This window comes from Monomorium pharaonis, chromosome 1 (genome assembly GCF_013373865.1).
Source record: "Monomorium pharaonis isolate MP-MQ-018 chromosome 1, ASM1337386v2, whole genome shotgun sequence".
Taxonomy (NCBI): Eukaryota; Metazoa; Arthropoda; class Insecta; order Hymenoptera; family Formicidae; genus Monomorium; species Monomorium pharaonis.
In genome coordinates, this window is record NC_050467.1 from 19,530,478 (window position 1) to 19,557,615 (window position 27,138).

Genomic DNA, 27,138 nt, shown 5'->3' on the forward strand with positions numbered 1-27,138 from the left:
CATTGTTTTCTCTGGCGCGAACGTCTTAGAAAATGTGAAAGCAAGAATGACATTTATAGGGCGTACAAAATCCTTTTGAAGGAGTTTCATAAAACTTAGCTGAGGCTATTCTTAAGTCTTTTTGATAGATTGCTAAATTTATCTTTGCCGGCATTAACTTTTGATATTTTTCTGCTAATTAGCTTGTATAAAACCACATTGTGATATTAATAATAAGAGGCTCGTTATTTATCTGTAAGTTAGTAGTAACTTGATGATACTTCATTATTCGATAAGTCAAAAATTAATTTAGCGAGTTACGTGCTTGCCATAAAATCCCGCGGATGAAAATATTAACTTTTGCTTGCGGAACACCTTTTAATAGGAATTCTACGAATGGATATCGGCTGCTTATGGCGTAACTTTCCAAGGGAGATAAAAACTTGTCTACCGTAACATTTTCCAAGAACTTTGCCACCCTACTGAGACGCAAGGCGAAAGCAAAGTTTCCATATTACTTGCCGCTTCCCCTTGAAGGGATTCTACCAACGAGTTCGATCAATCTAGAACTTATTTGTGCTTAAGGAGCAATACATGAAAACGTTTTATTGCTCATTTTCATTGCGATATACAGATATAAAATTATGTATTTTAACACAAAGAAGAATTTTGAAAATTTGAATTGATTAAATTCGTAATATTCATTTAATGTTTACTTAATTAATAACAAATTAAAAATCCATTCTCAATAAGAAACTACAATAGATAATTTTATTCTGCATAACAATAATCAGAGCAGATTTGGAGTTATTTAAAATGTTACTATGGCTGACCGCGTCAAATCCTCAATTTTTTTGAAACGTTGCACAGAAGGAGATCATTGTTATCGAAACACAACGCGAAAGTAAATTTCGCGCTCGTCTGTTACGAATAATGGATTCGCGAGAGCGGAGGGCTGCATCAACGGTGCCGGGAGCTTGTACCGATAGCGAGTATCGCGTAGATACTCACGGGAGCCTTTTCAGCGGGGTATTATAGCCGGGGGATATTTATGAATCGAAGGAAGAGGATCCCCGGAAATCCTGCAAGAGATGGTATCCTATCCTATCCCGTGGCGCTATCCCATCCAGTCTCCCGTAATCCCTATTGGATCTGCCGAGGTTGATAAAGGAAAACCGTATGGCGTAGAAGAGAAACCGTGCCATAGGCCGTTCGAACACGTTGTCGTTCTATGCTGAAGCCACGGTTGCACAGCCATTTTATTGAATGCATATACTGAGCTTCTGTGAAATCGAAGTGGTCGTGACTGATTGAGTTTGGAAATAAATCTTGATTTTATGAGAAAGATATATGAAGAAAGAGAGAGAGGAGAGAGAGAGAGAGAGAGAGAGAGAGAGAGAGAGAGAGAGAGAGAGAGAGAGAGAGAGAGAGAGAGAGATCATAATATTAAATAATTTCAATATATTTAAAAAATTGAATACTTATCAACTTATAATTAAAAATCCAGAAACATAGACATTTTCATATTGAAATATATTTTCCAGTTTTGATGGGTATACATATTTTTTTGGAACACCTCACTACAGTTATTGAAGCAAAACTTTCAATTGTTAAAGACCATTGTGTTTAATGATTATTCAAAAAGAAACATATCGCAGATAACCATACGTGTTTTTATATATCACGATGAATACATTGTTTCTACTGGAGAATGGAATACATTTTAATGAAGGAATCTCGATCGTAGTCTCAAAACTGGCGTAGCGAATGGAGAATTGTATTAGATTACACGATGCAACGACAAAGCTTCTTCGACAATTCACCAAAGCGCGAGCTTTTGCTTCTTCCAACAATTTCATCCGTCGTCTCATGCCATTCATGCGAGGAAAGAGAGTTCAGGCTCGGTTCCTCTCAACTCCAGTGAATTGGCAGGGGACGTTCGCAAGGGAAGAGCGATTTAGCGGTGAAAGGTGAGAACGATGGGCAGAAACAACGACGACGGGAACGAGTCGGAGACGGAACAAAAATAAACGCCGAGAAACGATCCGATTAAAAGTTTGAACGGGCACTCACTAGTCGCGGCGTAACGGAGCGCTTGCGCCGCGCGTTCTCGTAATGGATTTTAGAGTACCCGGCCGATACTGAACGTGGTGTGGAATTTCGTGAATTTTTACAAAGATCCCCACGTGCTCCGGAAATTGTAAGGGCGTACCTATGCGTGTGAATTCGTCACGGATACTTGTTTTGTAGGAAAAAGTATGGATGCGTACACGATCAGACACGAAAATATACAAGTTGCACGAATATCCCCTCCAATGAATTTATGCTCTAAGGATACCTATCTGCACATGTTCAAGAACACGTGTACAATTAATTATTGATATGATACTGAATTATAATTATATTTTCAAAGGAAATTTTTTATTATACAAACTTTCCATTTTAAATACTAGTATTCTTATTCAGAAAAAGATTAAGAGAAGAAAAAAAAGGATTCGATCTCACATATTACGTTATTTGGGTATCAAAGAAGTTTCGTTATATGTCTCTATATCTTCTATTGTGTCCTATTTTTGCTCACTATCCGGCAGCAGCTGTTAGGTTCACGGAGTATGTCACCATTTTCGGACCCCCGCTGATTTTATTTCCGAAATGGACTCTCGCTGGTGGTACAACCACGATAATGCGACCACTGCTCCCATTAGTCAGTGGACTTTATCACTTCGTGACACCACGAGTGATGATAAAATTTTGTTCGTGAAAAAACAGCATATAGACTTATGCATATATCAATTATGTTTATTTCTAATTGTTTTTTTAATGTTACATTTTCTTTAATAATTTTCTTGTTGCCTATATATCTGAAATTAAGGAATGTTCTTTGTAAAAAGCTGACTAACAATAAGTTATTACTATTCGACGATAAAACATTATTACAAGAATGTTTAAAACCAGGAAATTGAATATCAGTTACATATCTGAGCTTTATCAGCTATATCACAGTTTATGATTACTTTACGAAATGTCTAGACGGTTAAAAAATAGTTTAGTTAAGAAATAATTTAATTTAATTCAATGCACTTTCAATCCTTATAAAAAGGATTATATTCAATAGTTCATAACAATTATCCATTTCTGTCTGTCGTCTTATTATTTTTTATTCACTTCTGTTAACTCGAGTTACTTGATATATTTAGAAAAGAATAATATTCGTGATAAAGTAACTATAATCTTATCCGTAACCGTTTTGAGAGTGCAATAATGCATGTATAGTCACACTTTGCCGCAGTAAAATGTCCATCAACTAAAGTGTAACCACAAATTTTGAAAGCTCATCGTACGTTATAATCTCGTATCTCGCTCTCGTGACATTATAATCTTCTCCATATGGAAGATCGTAAAGCTCACAGCGTGTGGTAATTTTTGCCATAACAGGAATCGTAACAGGTATTTTAGTACGGCGCGTTTGAAACGATCTACTGTATCTAACCGCAAAGCTATCAAAAATAACGTTTTGCACAATGTGCTTTATCCGATTACTGCATAACGCTTGAATGATGTCTGTAACATGAGTTACATGTACGAAATAAACACGTCTATATGTACAATAATTCGCGAAGAGGTTATTCGAATATTGACACAGCCATTGTTCAGTTACTTTTTGTAAGCTTTTGTTAGCAATAATAAACATGGTAAAATAAAAAATATAATGTAATAATTATTATATAAATCTAAGTATTCCTATAATTTGAAAAATAATTTTATGATTTTCATTCATATTACATTTCGTCACAAAAATAAAATATAAAAAAAAACGAAGCCAACTATTTTCAAAGTAACTTTACTTATAATTGCTTTATAATAATTTGCAAAATAATGTGAATAGAAGTAGAAAGTGGTGTATCTATTCGCTTTTTTACTAATGACATATTAGGCAAATGTATGTGTGGCATATATTTTATTTAAAAGTAGATAACATTTTGCACTGCACAACACTATTAAATTTTGATATTTGATAGAAAGCAGGATCTTTTTTCTTTCGTTTTTTTAAATGTCTTAAACGAACGCTAAATAATCCTTCGATAAATTCTTAAATTAGCTATATTTTTTTACAAGAATATTACAAGGATAAATGAAAATGAATATCTACCGGTTTTAAATTGAAATCTCGTTCGCGATTCACTTCCGTTCACTTCAAGTTACTTAAGTAACTTTTCCGATCGCTAAAAGATAGTTACCGTTATCCAGTCATTATAATTTCCATGAATTTTAAATTTAAAAGTGGGTTTTCCACCTTGATCCTATCTATTTGCTTTTATTGTACATTTTTATTAGGCGCACTTTTAGATCAGTATGCTGCTTTTATTATGCAACATCCGCTTGATTCTTTCTGTTGTTGCTTGCTTCTGGTTCTAAAGAAAAGACTCTGATTTTCACGATGCAATTTCGAAGTATCTTTCGCGTATTTACACAATATAGACCGTGGTACATTGATCATCTTTCAAGAATAATGACTTTAAATCTGGTATTTTCGTTGTTATAATCCGTTATTTTCTTGAGACGGTCTTTCTTCTCTATCCGCGTTCATCCCTTTGTCTCGATGAGATTTTTCCTTCTCACGGCACACCTTGTTCTAGTCTTTTTGCACCGGTACGGCCAGTATCTTTCTTTTGGTCCCTTTTTTTTCAAGTGCGCCGTCGCAACAAGCTCGTTCTTCTTCGTCATTCGGAGGTGATGGTGATGGTGGTGGTGGTGGTGATGGTGGTGATACCGGCAGCAGTGGTGGTGGTTAGTCCTCAAAGTACGAAAGATCCAAAAAGGAAGAGGTAAAGGACGCGGGTGGTGGCTGTACGAGATCGATATCACGATACGGATTGGCGCGGGAGAAAATGTCACGTTCGTCCGTTCTCCGGTAACGAATAGTCTGCACAGTCTCATAGTATCGAGATTAAGATTAATAACGGGGACCGATCCGAATGTCGGTAACTAATGTCAGGAACTGCTCGTCTCGCAGCTCAGAATTAATGCATCTCGCTATCTCTCTCTTTCTTTGCCTCACTTCTGCGCTTTATCTCTCTCTTTCTCTCTCTCTCCTCTCTCTCTCTCTCTCTCTCTCTCTCTCTCTCTCTCTGCTCTAATCTATCTGTCTTTAGCAGAGATAGATCATGCTTGTTGAGCGGATAACATGGAATACATATGGCACGGATCGAGCAGGGTGCGGGCACATCGATACATTGCGCTTACTTGTAAAACCGGATTAGTGTCACGCATCATGTCATATAAAGTACACATTGCAACTTGAAAAAGCACACATTAAGAGATTTAAAAATATTAGACCTTATTCGTTTTTATACGGCAATAAATTACACCTTATTAATTATTGGACAACTACAGGAAATGTCTGAACATAAATAATTAGATGTAAAGAGAAGCTAATTGAATAGCACATTAAGTATTGGTATCACGCCATTATTACATAAATAATCGCCAATTTAAAAATTCAAAAAGTTTTATCGCAGTGTTTTTAATTTTCATGATTAAACAAATGCTTTATCATTTGTTGTTCTAGTGTATTTATAATACACAGTAAACTCGTTCGCGTTTCATTTTAAATTCAACATTGAAATACAATTTAAAATTTTAAACTTCTGTTCGGACAGAAATTTAATAAAACATGTGTTTTTAAAAGATATTTACTATTTGAAAGTATTCTTTAGTAATTTCAAACACAAACTTTATATATTAACATCTGAAAGGTAATAAAAATAAATCAGTCCTAAAATAAGTGGAAAGTAATGACCTTCGATCATTATGCTTTATTTTTCCCCTTTTGCAATATTTTCAGTAAGCTTTGATTTCTCATTTCGCATGCGTTTTTATGTCCCCCGTTTTCATGAAACGCAATCCATGATGCAGGATTGAAAATACTCTTGTGCGACGCGGTATATGATATCTCGTATGATTTTCATACCCTTAATGTTGCCTGTGATCATGGTAAAACCAGAAAGCTTGATGTTCTATGCACGACAAGTCCGATTAAAAACAGTGGACATGAATATGAACGACATGCTGTTTTCATGTCAGCTTCGAAAATGGATATTTGTTCCTTATTGGAAAAAAGTTTTTCATACATACTAATTTATTTCCGAGTATTAGAGAGGAAAGAGAAAGATAATAACTTCTCTTTAATATATGCATGGATATTCTCCGAAAAAGACTGTACAAATGCATAGCTACAATTTTAAATATATCGTAATTATAAGAATAATCTTCAATGATGAGTGAAATCTATCAGTTATAATTTGTCAGATGCAAATTCTTAAACAAAGTCGACAATACTGCCAATCCGACAACATTGCAAGTATTTCATGACAGTCGATTTTTCAATACACACCAACTCGTATTATTTTTCATTCCCGCTCCATGGTGTACAAGCCGGAGACACGACGCTTTTATTCTGAACGAATTTTTACAGAGTAGATTTTAGAGTGCTCTTCACTTTCATCAATAAAAGTTACAGAAAATATCGATATCTCTCACGAGTCATTCACATATCTTCATCAACATCGCGAGAAGAATGTAATTCTAAATTTAACATTACATCAGTTTATTTCATGTGTATTATTATAAAATTGTTAACTTTGCTGTAAACGATGAAATTTTACTTGCAACTCACAAAAGCCTGTGTTATTAGTACATCATAACAGTTAAAGACAAGTTAAGAGAACGGAAACAGATCATACTATAGAAAAATTAATTCATATTCATGCCGTATCTCTTCAATGTGATTTTCATGCCTGACGGTCTTTCGATAAATTCAAAACAGAGCGTTACTCGCCGATGCACGTCCCTTGCATTTTTCGCTTCGCTTAATCTCCGTCGCGCGGCACGATCGATGTACAACGGTGTTCATGTAGCTGCATGACAAATTCGCGCCGCCGGACTCCCGGAGCAAACGGAGTTTGTAAAAATAAGAAACGCTTCCCGTATCCGGTACGTTCGGTATGCGCCCATTGAATAATGCAACGGACCTCCCCCCTTTCGTATCGCGAATAGTAGGACGAACGGGTGTCACTCGCCTTGCTCGTGTCTTTTTGCCTTACAGAGAGAAGGCTACGGGAGAACGCCAAAAGTCGCGAAAGATCCCGGAAGCCTCGTGCAAGATTGATTCTACGCATAGATTTCGTTATAGCTCTCGCTCCGAAGGTGCAGAGGCTGCTCCGGTAAGCAGCAAGGGAATACATAAGCGAGACTAAACTTGGCTTCCTCTGTCGTTGCGTCGTGAGAGCCGAGAAAGATGAAAAGGCGAGCATCAGGAAGACGTAGTGAAGTAAATTCTATCGCGCGCATCTCAAAAGGATTCAGGCATTATTGAACATATTTGACTGGAAGTATTTCTCTACTGCGTATCTCTACGCTGTATTTATTCTCCATCGATTGTTTCTTCCGCAGTGAAAGAAATTACTGCTAATACCACGTCTAATTTATCTGTAAAATACATTATTAAATGTTACTAGCGATTTTCTACAATTTTTTTAAAATGCACAAAGCACTTTTTTATCCGATATTCGTAAATACATTTTGGGTATTATTACAAAAATATTAAAATTATTGATTCTAAAGCAAAATATTGCCATTTGACCTAATTTTTTTGTTTACATAAACAAGGATATAAAATATGAAACATATTCAATGCTAATTGTATGACAAAAAATATGAATAGAAAAATATATAAAAATAGGAAAGAACTCTTAATGATGATGGGTTATGTAAGGAAATTTCTTAAGTCATTAATTAATTGGATTTCGCGGGAAAGGCAGGCGGAATTATGGATACGATATTTCTTCCCTGTTTTTTTCTTAGATTTATTGTTCTCAGCATGGCACGTTTTATGCTGTGAAAAATTATGGACAGGTGACAGCGAAACAAATTGCGGCAACGAACCTTGGGCAAACAATTGCGTCTTGAGACGTAGAGTTCCCGTTGTTATGCATTGCATAGTAGGAGATGAAGGAAAGGATAACATAGAGAATGCACTGTTTACTTATGGCAGTACGACGGTAGCGTTTTGACACGATTCTTGGATAAAGCACGGTAGGAGAGTGTTCAACTAGTGCCTATAACTTCATTTACACGTAAAACGGCATTTATCAAGATCTGTGAGGCAACCTCTGTGTGTGTATGTGTGTCGATTTTAAATCTTTATGTATACAAGATATCATACATTTTAGAACTAAAAGAGAAAATAGGCACAAATTGATTTCTATATTGATTTAGTAGGAATAAAAGCAAAAAAAAAACATAAAGCGTTTATTAGAGGCCATCATGCACCAATCAGACTAAATCACAACGAGAACTCAAATCTACCGAGCCGGAAAAACGGCCCGACTCGTGAATCGACTATTTGCCAATTAATTAACGCGACTGCCGACGAAACTTTCGCTATTAGCCTAAATAATTGGAGCGGGATTACCAAGTTTTAACCCAAGAACCTGCCCATCTCACCAAAGTCGGGCTTTCAAGTGGGAAGCCTGCTTTCTTCCCTGCCTAAGAGAGCTTTGTCGAGCATAGAACGCCGCAAACTCTCGATAAAAAGTCCATTACAAATTTGGTAGGGCTGCAAGTAAATCTTAAACGCTTAATCTTCGATAATTAATTCTTATATTCGCAGAATTTAACTAAAGTAATCACTTATGTGTAATAATAAATTCTTGTAACAAAACATTCATCTTTCAAATTACGTAAATAATTTGTATTTCAACGTCAGTAAAAAGTTTATCTCTTTTATTAGTTTTTTCTTATTGTAGTTTCACATTAATTATACAATTTGACTTTTAAGTTTACTTATTTATTAAAATTATAATCCTCTGAGAATAATTAATGCTACTTTGACACATCACTCTTTAGCTTGTCTAGGTCGAATAATTTATAAACGAGTAAAGAATTCATATTCACCTCTCTGCACTTGCCTCTCCGCTTTTTCGCAACGCAAGTATATATATTCGCGACCCATATTCGAACCGAAAGTTTCATTTTGAATAATAAAGTATCACCAGCTGCTGGAGTACATAATGCTGGATGGTTGTACAAGCATAATAGCAGAAAAATATGGAATGCAGTTCTGCGAAATAGGATGAACTCGATTTTGGCTTTTCATTCGATAGTTGATTTCGATTTTTCCGTGCAAAATACGATGCCGAGGTCACAACCTTTGTATCAATCGTTTTTTTTTTTGTCAGATCGGAAGTATTGCTCTATCGAAATTTAGATCACAAAAAAATTTCGGAACGAACAGAATGCAAGAAGAATTTATAAAAATTAATTTTTTCTATATATTATAAATTATTTTTCCAATATTATAAAATTTACTTCTTTGTAAAAGTAGTTTCACTTAGGATAGAGCGTTCTCGTCGTCATGTAAATGTTATATAAATATTTCGCGTCAAATATTCTCTTCTGGCAACACTTGAAGATTTGTATATTGTCGCGTCAGCTGAGAAATATTCGGTATTCAATAATTTCGCCAGTCATGTCAGCTATGTTCGCAAATACCGATGTAAATCCCAACGGAGCACTATTCTGCGTTCGTTAACAGACAATCTAGGCAGGCAGTATTGTGGTTATAATCCAAAATCCGCGAGATGAGATTCTATCGAAATACTTCAGTCTTTCAGTTCTGATGTTAGACATCGTTCCCTGCATACAAATCGAGAAAATTAAAAAGTAAAATAATTCTGCTACCAACTTTAAGAGAAAGATTATATTAAATATGTCGATAAAATGAATCGCATATATATTTGCTTTAAAAAGGAATAAAACTTTACGGTATCTTTTTCTACAAAGCAGAAAATACGTAATATACATATTATTGAACTATCGATACGAGTGAAACAAAATTTTGAACGAATTTTTTTCAGGAAATGTTTGTTACCGATAACGCGAATTTACTAGGATTTACAAAACTAATTGCCCGTATTCCCATCTATCGTTCACGAGGATATCCCGTATCTATCTGTTCCGTGTGACAATCGAGTTATATAACAGATGAGCCAAATAAGCCAGAACAGAAACATCCGCTACATGTAGCTAGTTATAACCACGGAAACACGATTTCGAGAGACAAGCAACTGGTAGATACGATTCGTCCAATTAACCGAATACCTCGTCAGTCTACGATCGTGTTCAGTGGCACTTGAGTGATTTAGCATAGCTTTTGCACCAAGCCGCCGAATTATTCCTGACTTCGTTAGTAAAATATTGTATATTGATAACTGAGTAGATAAAATTTTACAAAAATGCTCCATTTAATTCACGATATCCAATGAAAGAGTTTTTAGTCTTCATTACGGTGATAGAGAGATAAATGATATATTATGTTTTTATTTGCTTTCGTGCGTTCGTGCTTTTGTGCGTGCGCGTGCTTATCATATTCATTTTTCATTTCACGCCAAGTTTTTGACACGCGAATTGTGTTATCATTTTTATACATTTGATGATATAACACAAATAATAACCATCTATGTATATTCGCCTCTGCTTTACTCTTCCTCGTGTCCATTTAACATTTCTATTGTTGAGAAATGTTCGCTCTAACAGCGAACTAGAAAAGTAAAGCAGACCCGGAAATCCGAGATAGAGGGGATGGACAGAAAGCAAAGGAAGAATGTAGGCAGCGTCCTTCTTTGGGATTCGACAGTCAGGGAGTACCAACGGGAAAGTTTTGATGAAAAAGTTCCGTCACTCTTACTTACGACGCGAGAACACAAATGGAATGATCGGAACAGGAAATAATGAAAGCATTGGACATAAAATCTATGTCACGTAAGGTAGACGAAACATAATAAAAAGTATTGGGAAAACTGGCATCGGATACGGAGATCTAATTGAAAGAAGTTCTTTCTTTTTAAGATAAAAGCAAACGTTGGGCAAGGAGTTTGTTTGCTTCTATTACTTCGCAACAAAGTGTCGCTTTATATGTAATTGTCATAAATACAATGACACCATTTCCAATATCATTTTTGATGGCAAAACTTCTTTCCATTAACTGTATTTAAAGAACAATATACTAAAGATCATTATATATTCATAAAATAGAAAAAATTCTGTTAACAATGTTAACAGATTTTTATAATCTTTCAAATAATGCTTCTAATTATCTACAATAATTGTTATGTAAGTCACTTTTATTTTTCTTTATTTTAAATTATACGATATGCATAAAATTTTTGACGTAGCATTATAAATGTTTGTGTTTCTTCATCCCTTAAACAAATATATCATAAATTTTGTTTTTTCATTCCTAAAAAATGTGTTACTCCTATAATATTATCTTAACCAGAAAAAGGATAGCGTGTGGCAAAAAGAAGTTGAAAAGCATACCGCGCTATACCGTCGAATCATATTACGCCACTCTTCCCTAGAGAGGCAGCCCGGCTGCTGAATTTTATCAATATGTGAGAGGGCCAAGATCGAATATCAAGATGCGAGACCTTAAAGCGTCGCAACAAGGATCTCCGTCATCCTGAAACAAGCATGCGCTTTGCGGGCCATCGCATCAAATTCAATTACGCTGTTGCCGGAGGTCGTTTGGCGTATCCATAACGTCCCGGCAAGTTTGGCTTGAAATGTCTCTGTATCGCCCGGACTCTAGATGTGAATGTGATTACCTATAAGGCCCAGCCATGGGTCATAGAAAATATCGGGGTCCTCGTAGCCGTCGATACGAGCCGAAATCGTTATCGTAAACGCGTGGCGCGTACGTGACGCGCGCCTATTCCGCATTTCAACTACAACGATCCTGATTGCCCCGGCGTGATTTACCGGCGTACGGATTAAAACAAAACGATTACCGTAATTCTTGAAGCTCGTACAACGACGTCGCGCTTACTGAAATTTGATTCGTTCTCTCTCTCTCTCTCTCTCTCTCTCTCTCTCTCTCTCTCTCGCTCGCTCGCTCTCTCTCGTTTGTCTTCTTTTCCTCTCTCTTTCCGACCGAATTACGACAGGCGCGTTCTGGTACGGGGAGAACGAGGAACCGAGAGGTAGTTAAGCGCTATTGTCGTGCTGGGAGATCATTAAAATTAATTACGGTCTTGCACGGCTAACTGAAGCCGGTCGTATGTATACCGATGCATGGATATGCACATGCAGTAGAATTTCTAATATTAATAGACGACGCTACGTTCATAATACGTAAAACATAAAAAATGTACGATGCGATATTTGTCAAGGGTAATCGTAGTCTTACCGAAAAAAATTGTATTAAAACATGCGAGCGTGCGTGATACTATGAATAAAAATTCATAGTATCGATACATGTAATTTTAACTGAATATAAATACTATAAATACTAGGGAAATTTTGACGGAATCTGTGTAATTTGAATTTATGTTACTGGTACACAGAAAATACAATATCAAATTTCAAAAACATTAACTAATAAAATAAAATAAAACATATACTTTAATTACGTTATATACACGGTCTTATTTTCTGATTATTATTGAACGTGTATAATTATACGAAATTATATGGAATTAAAAATATAATATTTGTACGTCTACCTACCGCTCTATGTTATTATTCATATTCAGTTAGATAGAGGCAATATACAATATTTTGCTTTGCATGCGTATCGTGTGTAAATATGTGACGCTTGACTGTATGAGCAGGTGATTATACTGCCAACATTCCCATAGAAATTTCAATGATATGTTACGTACGCGCGATTATCAAAGCCATTGACGGAAATCGAGCCAATACAAGCTGAAATGCACAATACCCTGATTGCGGCGCGTGATATCCGTATTAAAAAAAAATAAATCGTTCAAATTGAACTGGTACACGAGCCAGCGAACGTAATACCGCTTTACTGTTTTGTTGATATCATTGGGCTTTATTGTTGCTTAAAGAGCTTTCATTTCTAACTATGTACATCAATATTCGTACACAAATTAACAGCGTATTTTTTTTTTGTTAATATGTAACGATCTCATGAAACATAGAATTTCAAATCGAAGGCCATTTGTTATATAGAAGCTTCACAATGGAATATATTAATATCCTTTATTAATTACGCAACAAATGCAGTTATTACAATTTGATTATTTAAATTATATCAGTTGCATGCATGCTATTTCAAACTGTCAGGTTAAATGAGGCAAATAAATTATCTATGGATAGTTTACCAATTATGACTTATGATTGATTGATTTAATTAATTATTACATTTGACGATGTGGAAACGAAAGTTAATCGGTTAAATCGTTCATACAAATACAAATTTACATAAAGAAATATAATAAAAGAAAAACAAATCATATAAAATTTCTAATTTATTTTTAAATTTATAAATTATTAAATTATATCATATTTTCGAATAAAATACTAGGCTTAATAATTAATAATTTAAATTTATTACAAGCATGAATTATGATATCAGGACAGCATAATTAGTAACGAGCATAGAACGCGACTATACAAAAAGTAGAAATACCGAAAAAATTGCCCTAATTGCAAGATATACAATTCGCGTTAACGCGTACACCCGCAGGGGCATTCTAATTAATGCTATTAGCGGACGTTAACGCGTTCCATCGTTACGTGAGATTTATGTTCGACGCGAAGTAATTACACCTTGCAGCTAGGATTCAGGTTCCCCAGATACTAGCCCTAGATACAACCGCATTAAAATTTCTACCGCTGTTTCATCACGTCGAATGAATGTAAAAATACGCGGTCGTCATTATATTTTTCTCTTTTATTTATCATCATTAGTAACAGATATTATGAATAACATCTATATCGCACTAACGAAATATCGTTTACAAAATAAAATCTTATTTTACATAAATTAACTGCCGAAAATGTATTTTACATACCTGACTACGTATATATAATTTTACATTTTCCGAATGTACTGTGTAAAACAGTTACGTATTTGTTTTTTTTAATTAATGATAATATTACAGATAAGATAAAAAATCATAAAAGAGTTTCCCATATACCACGTGCTGAAACTTATTAAATTTCATGCTTCAAAAGCATACACAGAAACAACTGAAAGAAAATATGGTACAGATAGAAGATAGCTGCAGCAAAAGCTCGAACAATGTTTCAAGAGACAATGGATAACGTCTCTATCGAAGACTATGCCGTGATACTCGGATTGTATGCATTGTTTAGATATGGACAGATCCTGCTCGTACAATTCGGAGAGAGAGAGAGAGAGAGAGAGAGAGAGAGAGAGAGAGAGAGAAGGGGAGGGAGAGAGAGGAGAGAACGCGGGCTAAACCGCTTCCATGCAAACGGCTAAAGAGGCTCTCGAAGCATCTTCAATCGGCAACTCTGCGCAGACCGGAAGTGCATTAAAGCGTTACAGTCGTTATGCCGTAATATCGCGTTATGTAAACGACCCGCGAATCATCCTCCACAATCCTTGCCCCCTGCCGACCATATCGTAGCGCGCATTGGACCGATAAACGTTACACGCGTGCTCGCTCCGTTTAAACGCTGTCCCTCTGCCTCTCTCGTCCTCTCCCTCTCTGTAGTCTGTCGCTCCTCCTCTTCTCTTCCCCTCTCTTTCATTCCTCCCCTCCCTCTCTCAAATCGAATCTCCTTTGACGCGTGCCCGATGCAATCCTGCGCTTGTATGCGTGGGCACCCCCGTGCACAGGTTTCATTTGATCCGATTTCACTCTGCATTCTGAGCGACAGGCATTACATTTACCTTTTGTGAAGACCGACACGAATTAATGTGCTGCCCGTCCATAATCCGGCAGGCATTGTACACGATATTTCGACGCGATTAATCTTTAGAAAGAGGGAAATTGCAAATAAATAATGCAATTTTCTTAATACATCATGAAAAATTGCAATATATGTACTTATCTTTTTTGTCTATTTAAAGATAATTTTATGAAAATTCTATAGCAATTTATATCTTAAATAGTACAACTATTATATTCGGGTAATAGTGTAGCAGTGCAACATTTCTTTAAATTAAATCTAAAGATCTAACAGTATCTTTAAAAAAGTTTTTTCTCACAAATAAAATTTGTATAATAAAATTTTTCTTTAACTCATCAAATTTTTATGTAAAGAACTGCCTTCTACTTTGTTCTATTGTAAATTATAATTTTTAAGTGGAATTAGTTTAAGAAATTGTTGCAATTAATTTATTGATTTAATACTACTCGCGTATCAGTTAAAAAATTAAAAAGTTAAAAAGAGATAAAAGAAGAAAACAATTTTGACATCGTCCATGAAAATAACAAAATGTTTTAAGCCCGTGTCTATAATATCGTATATATATATATATATATATATATATATATATATATATATATCGTATCTTACTATACTTACATTATTTTTTGATACTTTCTGCGGTCCTACAACCTTCCTTTGTTACGAAGTAAATTGTTTCATCTCTATTGTTGCTAGAAATATATACATAAACTGTTCCTGCCACGTTGTGTACAATACTTTGATATTTCTTTTCTATTGCAGAGCAAAGTTAATCCTGCGCCGAGCAATCTTACCCCGATTTACTGTACTTATACAGACACATTCGAGTCGCCAAAGATTTTAGTGTACTCTACTAGCGTAAAGCATTAGCACGTGTCATTCGCACTTTCGATTTTCCAGAAACTGACATCTCCATTCGCCCGGATACTCGATCTTTCAACTTTATTGAACATGCTTTAATGGCAAATGTTTTATCTCCGTGCTTGACGGGAAATAGTATATAATGATACATAGGAGATCGATAAACGCGCAAAGTTTTTTGCGAGGCAGCTGACACGCGAAGATTACCACGAGTTCCCGCCTGGATTTTTATTGGCAACAATAGGAACGAAAGTTGGCAAGAGATTGATGTATGTGTTGCGGAATCGCGAATCCGCGTTCCGCCTTGTCTTATTTTAGTTCACGCTTTTCTTTGTATTTTATCAGGCATCTGGCTTGTGCATCCTACGTTTCTATCGCAAGCTTTTCTCTTTTATTCACTGAACATCAGCACCCTATCACGAATATTCGCTTGAGTACGATAAACTAAAGAAAACCGCGTTGTGCACGTTCACGCTCCGATCGATCGAATTTGCACTGACCATGGCAGAGGGTGGCTCTCCCTCACATAATTTTCACCCTTAATATCCCTTGCCTGCGACGACGTAAATACTGGAAGCGTGAAGCTTCTTTTTGTCCGGGACGTCCGTAGGCTTAGAGTAGGGAAATAATCGCGCCATTATCAAGTATTGTCCGCACCAACGCTGATGCGATTAAAATGATGCATTTAATGCGCGTAATTTTTATGTCCTCACATTCCGTTCTCTTGAATAAGAGAAAGGAATGAGAGCAAGAAGTAGAAAATGCAAATACTTTGTTTAAAAGACATACTTAAGTAAGCGCATTAATATATAATAAATGAATATATCTAAATGAAAACATTATTTGACAGTGTCATGTATGAGAGATAAACAGATAAATAGAATAAATATGAAATTCTTCAACATACAATTGTTTATTTCATTATTACGGTGTATACATTTATTTTGCATCATCTGCTAAATTATTGTTTTAATTATTTTTAATGAAATCGCAAAATTTAATCTTTCCGAAAAAGTTTATTTCACAATAAAATAGTTATTCTATAAAAAATTTTTTTTTAAATATTTTTAACGATAAATATTAAATCCTAAATTTTTTAAAATAAAAAAGATCACAAAAATAAAGCTGTTTCTTTCCTTAAATCTCCAATCTGCACATATTATAGTTATTATTTTACTGTTTTACGGAATGTTTTATTTATGAGACTAAAGTGATATCTCCGATGCAAGAAAGCTTAGTATCTCGAGTTACATTTTTGCACTAACAATCATCCACACGCTGGGCCATAAATCCGTAATCACGGAAAACTCATAGCTACACTGTCTTGGCGAATGGCTGTTCACGCGAGACAATTCGCGCGTGGTTTCGGAAACACTGTGCCAACGTGAGAGGCATCGCGGCGAAAAGCCACGCCTCGTTAGAAACACGGGAGGAATGTAGAGCTTGTTTACAAGCACAGAAAACCACATAACTATGCAGTTATGTGAACACGCGACTTTATGCCCATGCACTTCCATGTATTCTATTTATCTGGTCGGCGGACACGGATGCATTAATTTAGGTTGCTAACATATCTGCGGCCAAGCTACGCTGGCTACCGCGTCCGGGAAGGGGCCGAGAACGAACAGCGAACATTTATCTCTTTCCGATGTGTCTAGCAAGCACAGCCGATGCCGACGTTACCGCAAAAAGATCTCGAATATATCAACCTTTCATAGAAAATTTCATATCATGCATATACCTATGCATTGTTGAATATAGCGAGTAAAATTTAGATGCTTTAGCGTTTGAATTTTTAGAGGGCTAAAAATCTTATGATATAAAACTGTGTAATAATTCACGATAGTAATAAAATCTATATAAGAATAAAAAATTAATCTGACATAATCTCTCTATAAAAAAAATTTATAAGTTGCCGTAATGTAATGGAATTCTCAACGTTGTGTGAATCCTCATCACGACAAGTAGCACGTCACAATGCTTTAGGGCCGTAATAACGCTAGTACGTGTTTCTATAGTAGTAAATCAGATGAACGGTTATGCGAACGCAAATACGTGCGATACATATTCACATGCTTTTAGCTCAGCATCTTGGTCTCTATGCAAATAAACGCTGCAACTGCAGCCATGTACTTACGCACGTTAGGATAAAATAATGCAAACGGCTTTCGGTGGATTATACTATCTAACGTTAATATCTTTTCTCCATTTCCTTTTATACCTTGTATAAATGTTTATTTTTAGGTCATTAGTATTCTATTATTTTTTAATATTATTTTTTAATGGAATACAATAACTTTTACTTAAATGTATCTGTCTTATGAAGAATAATTATAAATTATTTAAGAAAGCGTATAAAAGAATATTTAAGATATCAATATTCCATTCTATTATTCTACTAAACACTAAAGTTTTGAAAATTTTTCACTTTAATATAATACAAGTGGGAAAAGCGAAACTAAAATTGACATCGCTATCAATTGTAAAGAACGAAAAATATTTTAGATTAATTAAGTGAATCGAAAGGCTGCTTACCTGTTCAATCTAATGGTACTCTTCGTCTCTCGCACCATCAGTGCTCGTTCCCAAAAGTGCACAGCCTCGGGTAAAATGGTATTCTGAAATCGAATGATAGATTTTAAATCGAGAAAACTAATTCATGCATATATTACGCAATATTCAATAGTCGCATATTCAATAGACGGAATAGTGTGCGATACATCGATTAGAAACAAAAATGTGCACAAGCAAGTTGTCTATACGCAACGATTTTAATTTAAAACGTCTTCGCTCGAGAATGTACAGCTGCGAGAAAAAAAACTGAATCTCTTTTCGCGAAAAACATCATCGCGTTATCACTACGTAGAGAGCGAGGATAACCGAGCCATTACGCAACATTCTGTATTTAATGCATTCTGCTTTCTGCCTGCACGAAATACCCGTTGCCAGGCAAGACGCGGAAATATACGGACGAAATCGCGTAGAGTGAGCGAGCGGAATGGACGAATGAAAAAGAATGAAATAATGCAAGCTCAACAGATGGAAAAAGTGCCTGGTCTGGTTTTATGAAGTTACGCCGGCATGTAACAACAGAATTACTTTCTATAATGCGCCTCTCTATAATGTAGCGCAATCGTGGTCTTGGAAGAATGCAATGCTTTTCGGGGTTAATCCTGGCCAAGCGTGTCGGATTGTGCGCGATTTTTAATTCGTACATCCGCCATAAAATTCATATACTCGAATGTAAAAGGTCGATCCCAGAGGAACGTCCCTTTGTCTCACAAATCATTATCATGATTATACACGCTGCGTAATCACAGTCCTCTATGCTGAATAAAACATCCGACGAGAAATTATAAGTAACGTTATTGTAAAATCTTTCACGGGAAGGATATTTTCTTTCACAATATATAAAAGGTTAATGGAATGCTAATATAACCTGGTATCTCAAGAATAAAGTAATTCTAATACAGAATCAACGAATACGCGATTTTATATAAACAAAGTGGAATTATGTCGTTCGATATGCGAATGTGTCAGAGTTTGCTTTTACCATAAAGTTTTCATTCCTCAAATATAATATGCGCAAAGTAAAAAAAGAAGTATAAAGCTGAAAGAATTCTTTGAGGACAGATACGAAACTAAGGGAAGGAAAAGAAGACTCGCCTTGCGTAATAACGTAGGAATTATAAATGTCTGTAATCGACAAATCTTAGACGTTCAGTTTGTGCCGTATTTCTTTTACGAAATAAGACATTATATAATTTTGGGTTGCGTTCCGATATTTACTGTCAGTACTGAAAATATATAGTATATGTGACGTAAACTTTAATATTAATATAAGCTGTCGATTGAAACCGAACCGAATTAAATCAGTGCATAACAATAATAATATAAAAGTGTAATAATATTCTAAATAAATTATTTAAAAAATTAATACATACAAATAAACGCATCTTTCTAACGTTGTTTCTTTATTTTGTTAAAATATGTTGAAGGAGAAGAAAACAAAAGATTGTTTTCGGCTACCTTAAAACAAATGATCATTACCGTCTAGAACGTGTAATTAAAGCATTGCATGGAGAAAAAACCGTACGTTCGAGCAAATGCATGCCATTAATATCGGCCTAGTGGCGAGCGCTTAATTAAAACAGAGACTCGATCGCGTAAGCGTTGATTCCGTCTGCAATTATTTTTCACTGATTGCATCGTGAAAAGAGATGGGCTGTTAACAGTCTCACGTCCTTCCATTACATTTTCTTCCTATTTACGGGCACTAGAAGAGAAAATAAACTGTCACATTGCCAGGAAATTATAGTTCGAGGCCGATATTCCATTTGTGATAATAACACAAAGCCATTTCAGAAAATAACAGAGAGGTTCTCTCACGATGTAATCTTTTAATGTGAATATGTTTTAACAGCAGTGTGATGGTTACGAGTACAAACCTTGTCAGAAAAAAAACGTAAAATAAAATTCACGAGACAGAATGTCAGAGATATGCATGCCAATATGTCCGGAAATAAACAGAAGGTAAAATACATAAAAAAGATTTTTGTTAGCACATGTCACATGCAACATGCCTGTTTTAAATCATCACCAATCATGATGATACATTTTATTACGTAAAATATGAAAATATATATTTCTGATTTCATGTATCACAAATATTGAATTAAACTTTAACACAGATATTATCAATTATACCTGCCAAAATTGATCTTCTCATTTCTAAATTATTTTTAATCATCAAAAAATTACGTTAATATCTTTTTAATATTTTGTAAAATTATAACTAATATATTAAAATACGACAAGGTTATATTAATTAATTGCAATTAATTTACCCGTTTATTCATTATATTTATAATTATGTATAATTATTTATAATTATATCAATTATTAATAGAATTTTACTAAGATTTTTTATATTTAAAACTACTTAGAAAAATCTATCCTGAAAATTAAAGATAATTTTTAAATTAATTCTTTTCGCGAAGTGAAATGGAACTCCTCAACGTAAAATATAATTTTACGATAAATTCATCCTCGTCACGTTTAACTGACTGCTGTAGTAATAGCGATACCAAAATTAGGGAAATTCAGCTGGTGTATTTAACAGCGATAAGTAACAAATTTGCGGAGAAATAAAATTGTACTGAGCGATGAAACTGTTCATGATGATAACTTATTTAAGGAAAAAGTAGGAGCAGAGAGGTGACCGCAAGAACGCGGAAAGGGTGGAATATAAAATTGGACGTGGACAGATACAGGGTCCAATGTTTGGAGGCATTTTGCGCCTCGTTACGCTCGATTTCCGCGATGAATAAATCGATATGCGGGCACCGGATAAAATATAAGAGAAAAATCCGGGCTCCATGACTGGCAGAATTTCTCTCTCTCTCTCTCTCTCTCTCTCTCTCTCTCTCTCTCTCTCTCTTCATCGCATCCTCATTGCGCGGTTGCAGTTGTGGTTGCAGCGCACAGCGAAAAGAGGTAACGTGCAAGATGGAAAGAGGGATGCGCGACAACTGGCCGATTATTGTTGACAGAGACGACATACGGGTGCTCTCGCAGAATTATTCACGAACCGTCGCGCGAGGCCGAATTCAATTTGGCGTTGCGTCAACGCTCACTGGAAAAAAAAGAGATGGAATGAGAATAGCAAGAAGGATGAATGTTGAGAAGGGTTGTGGAGGAGCGGATGAGAGATCTGACAGAAGCTCTGACGATCTCTCTCTCTCTCTCTCTCTCTCGCTCTCTCTCTCTCTTTTCCTCTTGGTTTTTCGAATTCGTAGATCCGGAACCACGCTGTTGGTGAATGTTAGCGGCGCTCAGGTCCCTGGAAACGACCTATTTAACGTACGCGAAAGCCAGCTGGTTCCATCGTAGAATCGCGGGCGATTAATTCGGCTTGCTGATTTTATTTCACGAAGCCCTGCATGCGTAACATGTCTGCGACCATTTCGGAAAAATACGATTCTGAAAATGAGAGCTCAGCCAACGACCGTGATAATTATTAGCTAGCTCGCGACGTCAGTTCTCGATCTGTCTCATTCTGACGATGAGCGAAATTGTGGAAATTTTAGAAAATTTTATACGCGTACAATGTGACGTTGCGAATACATCTAAAATGTTTCACGTATGGCTTTGCACGATACAGAGAGGGAGAGAGAAAGAGAGAGAGAGAGAGAGAGAGAGAGAGAGAGAGAGAGAGAGAGAGAGAGAGAGAGAGAGAGAGAGAGAGAGAGAGAGAGAGAGAGAGAGAGAAAGAGAGAGAAGATACTCTTAGGAAAGTGCATCAACGGATTGAAGCGGAAAGGAAAATAATCCGTGCTGAGATCGCATCTTCTCCAAAATCGCTTGCGCGATTTTTATCCGTTACGATGGGATTCTGCGGTAACGTGGATAAACATGACAAGATATACCTGTCAAAACTCCCGCACTATCGTTCTACAGGTAGTAACACACAAAACGCAATATTATTTTATCTCTCGAATGTACAGAAAAATCTATCTTTATAAAAAAAAAAAGGACAGACTTCTATCGACATTCGACGTTGCCAATTCGCGAAATATTTTGTGATTAAAAATTGCACAATGTTCCGTTGACTGCAGCATGATCACGAAAAGGTAAATTAGTATCAAGCATATATGCATTTTTTCTTATTAAACGTGTCATGTAATTTAATTAGCAGGTATTCAAACGAACGTTTATAAAGCCAATTTTCAGCAGCTTCAACTTCCAACAGAGATTTCACAGAAAAAAGGCTTTGATAATTTTACGTTCAAAAATTTTCAAAGTTACGATCAATGACGTCCTTTATCTTGAAACTTCATTAATGAAAGTCGACGCCCACCGACTTGAAATTTCTTTCTCCCTACTAACGACGTCCGCGCTTTATCGGTCACGCGGTGTATAGCACACGCGGCGAGGACCGTGTTATAAGTTCCAACGAATTAATTCCCCGGTGGGGAAAAGCGCGCGGCGTTGGCGGCGTCGTCGGCGGGTCCAATTTTTCTTACGGCCGGGCATGAATTTCAGCGCGCACTGTCCATTACGCCATGCCCTTTATCCTCGTTAACCGGCATTCCTCTCTCCCGGTGCCTCGCCATGTCCCGTCGAGCGTTCCTCGCATCGCGCGACGGGATGCCGAGCGTCCTTCTCTCCGCGTCTGCCGCGCGCGTCTACGAGCCTCCGCGTCGCGTTTATCACCCCACACAGGAGGGACGACGGTTCGCCTTTATCACAATATTGCGTAACTCCCGCGGCCTTATCAGTTGCTAGCCTCTTCCGTCGGCCAAGAATGAGTAGCTTCCTGCAAGGAAAGTATTATCTGCGCGCCTAAAGTCACAACTCGCGCTATGACGTGTGGTGACAGAAGAAAGTACCCTCGGACAAAATTAAAACTTCACACCGGCTTTAATTTTTAAATCTCATTTATTAGCATTGGATGTAACATATAACTGAGATAAGTGGATAAAAGAAAATAAAGGAAGTTTATTTTTTTCTCATGTTAATATAATTTTCTTATGTTAATATTAATTTTAATCAACGTAAAAGTGTACCCGTATTGAATTTAAACCGTGCCACATTATTCATTGAACCGACTAACATCGTTATTCCGTGGAGAAAATATTGAATACAAATGTGAAAACTCAATAATTTGCTCCATAAATTTAGCCGAGGCTGATATATCCATAAATTATTTCGGTATTTATTATTAAGAATAAATTAAAGAACTAATTAAAGAAAATATGATAATGCGATTTTCTTTATAGAACAAAAACAATTTATATCACAACGAAACAACACGTTTACGTTACTTTAGACATTCCCAGCGTTAACTAACGGAATATATTCAACACTGTTGCTATCTAGCTTTACTACCTCCTTCTCTTTTCATTGCATAAGTTACAGCAACTCTATTTTGGTCCTTTGACATACCGTCGTCGAGGCAATCGAAGTAGTCGTTCGTATTGGGATACCGAGTGACAGCTTCCCAGGATAGACCCTTGGACTATGTGGGGACAAGCTAAAGTTTGATGTTACGTCGTTGATGAAGTAATTCCTTTCGCGTCATGTTCGAAAGCGTATCTGCGTGCGAGCAATCAAGCGGCAAGTTTCCAGTATAACCGCGCTACCACTTGCTAAACATCGACCTACGTCGGTACACTGTTCAGAACTGGGCGAGAGCTCGAAGCTGACCGCATTAAACTTCTATACTCGGACAAGATTTCTCACTGTGATAAATGTTCTTTAAAAGCCTATGAAATTCTCAAGCTTCATATCGCGCATCGGCACCAGATACACCTGGAAACATTCTATTCAAATCAACAGACAATTCTCTATCTCAATAAACAGATATATCGTTTAAAAAGTAAAAATATTTAAAATTATAAAGCAATAATTCAATTTCTCGTAAACAGTAAACAATCATAAATGTTAATCAAACGAGCAGTCCTACAATGTGTTTTGGTATCTGCATGTTGTCTGATTAAGTGACATGTTAGCGGCATGATCGCGCGGCTTAACAATCGCGCGGGTCCTTACAAAAGGATCCTGTTTAGGACGTCGGATCTTGTGGCCACATTGAGGAGGGGAGATCTCGTGGCTGGTCTTGCTTTATCGAGCTTCGTACAGCTAGTTAGACGTCGGTATTAAATGCAAATGCCAAACGCCCATTTAAATTTTAGATGCAATTAGATTCATTTACTCTCCCGGGGGCGGCAATTATTCGACTTACCGCGCAAAGTCGGCAGTGGGGAGGAGGGAATCGTATCGCGGTGAAAATTTTCTGAATAAATCAAGCGCCGGGCGATGCACGAATCCCACAGCTGACCTCGCGCGCGCACGCTGTTTCCACTGGGTGCTGTGGGCGCAAACGGCCGCGGCATGCTCCTCGCGATTTACGATCTCGATAACTAGCGTTTTATTCATGGAGCGAAAGCTCGTTGCCTTTCTGGTGACTAAGTAGCGGCCGGTGCGAAAGAAAATTACGTCGTATGAAGACGAATTGCCCCGACTCGTTGCTACCAGCAATTGGCGAATGCGGAAAATGCAACGTGAAAAAAATATTAATTAAACTGAGGATTTTATGCGTTAAAACTCGAGATTTAGGATAAACATAAATTTGTGTCAACTATTTATTACGTATTTTTTTGCAAGTAAGATTTGCTGTCTCACACACACACACAAAAGCCAGCTTTTTACAATAATATATGATAAATATATCATCGCAGGATATTTAATCTGAAATAATATTTACTATATATATGTGACAAGTAGTTGAATTTGGTAGAGATATTATAGGGAGAGAGTCGGTATATTATACAACTCTCCCTCGCTGCAGCTTCGAACGTCGTATCGTGACAGTCTGCAACCGCACATCGTTAAATACATGCGAGATATTAAGATCTGGTTTCCTCTCGACCGCCGATAGCTGTCCTAAGTTTTAACAGCATCATTTGTCTATCCAAGTTCTCTCACGTACACGGATTAATAAACCTCGTGTACGTGGACTTTGAGAACCATATATTATTCCATCGTAATAAACCTGTAGATTAAAATCATCGTATTAGGTGAGTAAAAAAGTCTTGAGCCTTTTCAAAGAGATGGTTACTCTTGTTACAATTTGTTAACAGTGATGGATACTCCGGCAAATCACATATTTTAAAAAAGGTGGCGTTAGGAACTATTTATAAAAAAAGTTGCCATTTATTTACAGTGCCATCAGCAAAGAGTTTAAAATAAAAAGAATATTTGCATGCAATTATAATGTACAAGTGTCGGAACAAAAATATTGTAAAAATCATCGAGAATTTTTTCGTCACAAATATTCTTTTATAGCATCAATCATTTTCTCTAAGAAAATTCGTCACAAATATTTATCATCTTTTATTTGGCTTTGCTGACACAAAATAGTATAATAGTAAATAACTCTAATAGTATCAATGTTTTGTTATAGACAATTATAACAACTCTTGACGTCATCTTTCTAATATGTGTATAATTTGCTGTAATAATATCTGCTAGTATAAACACAATGTAAAATGAACAACGTCAAAAAGGATAAAAACTTGTGCACTGGCCCAATAATTAACAAATATCTCTCGAAATAATAGTTCAATATTGTTGATAGTTCTCTATTGTGCAATACTTATGGTTATTACAAAATTATAAAATAATATTTTAGACAATTGAAAATAAGATCATTCTGGAACGAGTTACCCGATATCTCATATATACGTGTGCGCGTAAGATCCTCTTAATAGTATCAGCTATCAAGACGGTAAAGAGCTTTCGAGAGGAGCACGACTTTGCTTGCCTTTGCGAAAACGGCTTTCCTTTCACGATATCGGAAATTGTATTTTACGAGAAGAGCCTGCTTTGCGGCGCAAGAGTAAAGAGGTAAACGGGACTGATAGCCTCTACAAAGAGAATATTGGGTAAATATTAAATTACAGGTTTAATAAATATATTAATAAGATCATTGCGCACGCGCGCGCGGTCTTGTTTCAATTAAAGCCACTCACGTTACTCAGCGATAATAAGTATATCCAAAAATTTAACACAATATGTAACAAAAAAAAACCCACAATTATTTTATACACGAAAACAGTTAAATCGAGAATATATATTATAATATTATTGCATAAAATGAACGGACATACGCGATATGTCCTGATTTTCACTTCTGTCTATTTATCTGTGGTCATTATCTATTTTATGCATACGCTCGCGCCGTTAGCAAGCTGCAAACACACACAATTGCGATCGCGTTAACGCGCGTCGTGCAATTTACAAAATTTATTTCGAAATATATTTGTTGACGAGTTTTTGTAAATCTGGGCAGTTTACACAATGACTGAACCGTCAAGTTACCGTTTTTACCCGACTAATTATTTCCATTGATCCGACCGGTGTTTCTAGTCTAGTGCATGAGCCGGAGCGCGCACTCCGCTCCGTGTTGTTTTATTCGCAATGCATGTACGCAAATAAAATCAACAGAACAGAAATAAAGGTAAAAAGGGGGCGTACTTTCGCGATACAGCTATCGGTATGTGACCGCGAGTATATTATCCACGATGCGCGCCTGCATGCCAAGCACGTGCGTAAACGTATTCACGGATTCGCCTGGTTGCAAATTATTATTTAATTTTACCGGCTTGTTGTACCGGCTTAATTTATCTGCCGTCACCGAGATACCGTTGTTGTGATTACACGGTAGAAAGTCGCGAACTTGTCGTCAAAACTCGCAGTTTTCAATTATCGCCGGCGGTGCGTGTAAGTTGGATAAAAATTCAATTTCCTGCATCGGTATAATTAGACCGCATTCTTCACTGCACCTAGTGTCCATTAAATGTCACGGATCGCGTGCTGTTTACGACAGATTGCAAAAAAATTTTAATTAATTTTGTAGCCGACGCTCGCAATGTGTAATAATGTAAATACAGGGTAAAGAACTTTTATATATATATATATATATATATATATATATATATATATACACGAATTATATCATATGTACGAATTATTTCATTGAAATAT

General features: G+C 36.2%; 1 protein-coding gene across 2 annotated transcripts in view; it reads right to left on the reverse strand.

Moving 5' to 3' along the window:
* The window catches only part of LOC105833563 (leishmanolysin-like peptidase), a 265,922-nt gene that overhangs the window by 21,121 nt on the left and 217,663 nt on the right, over nt 1–27,138 (reverse strand). For both annotated transcript variants that reach the window (XM_036287491.1, XM_036287497.1), the window contains one exon: nt 18,124–18,206. In XM_036287491.1, the coding sequence (XP_036143384.1) occupies nt 18,124–18,206 (83 nt within the window). The remainder of the gene's footprint in view (nt 1–18,123; nt 18,207–27,138) is intronic.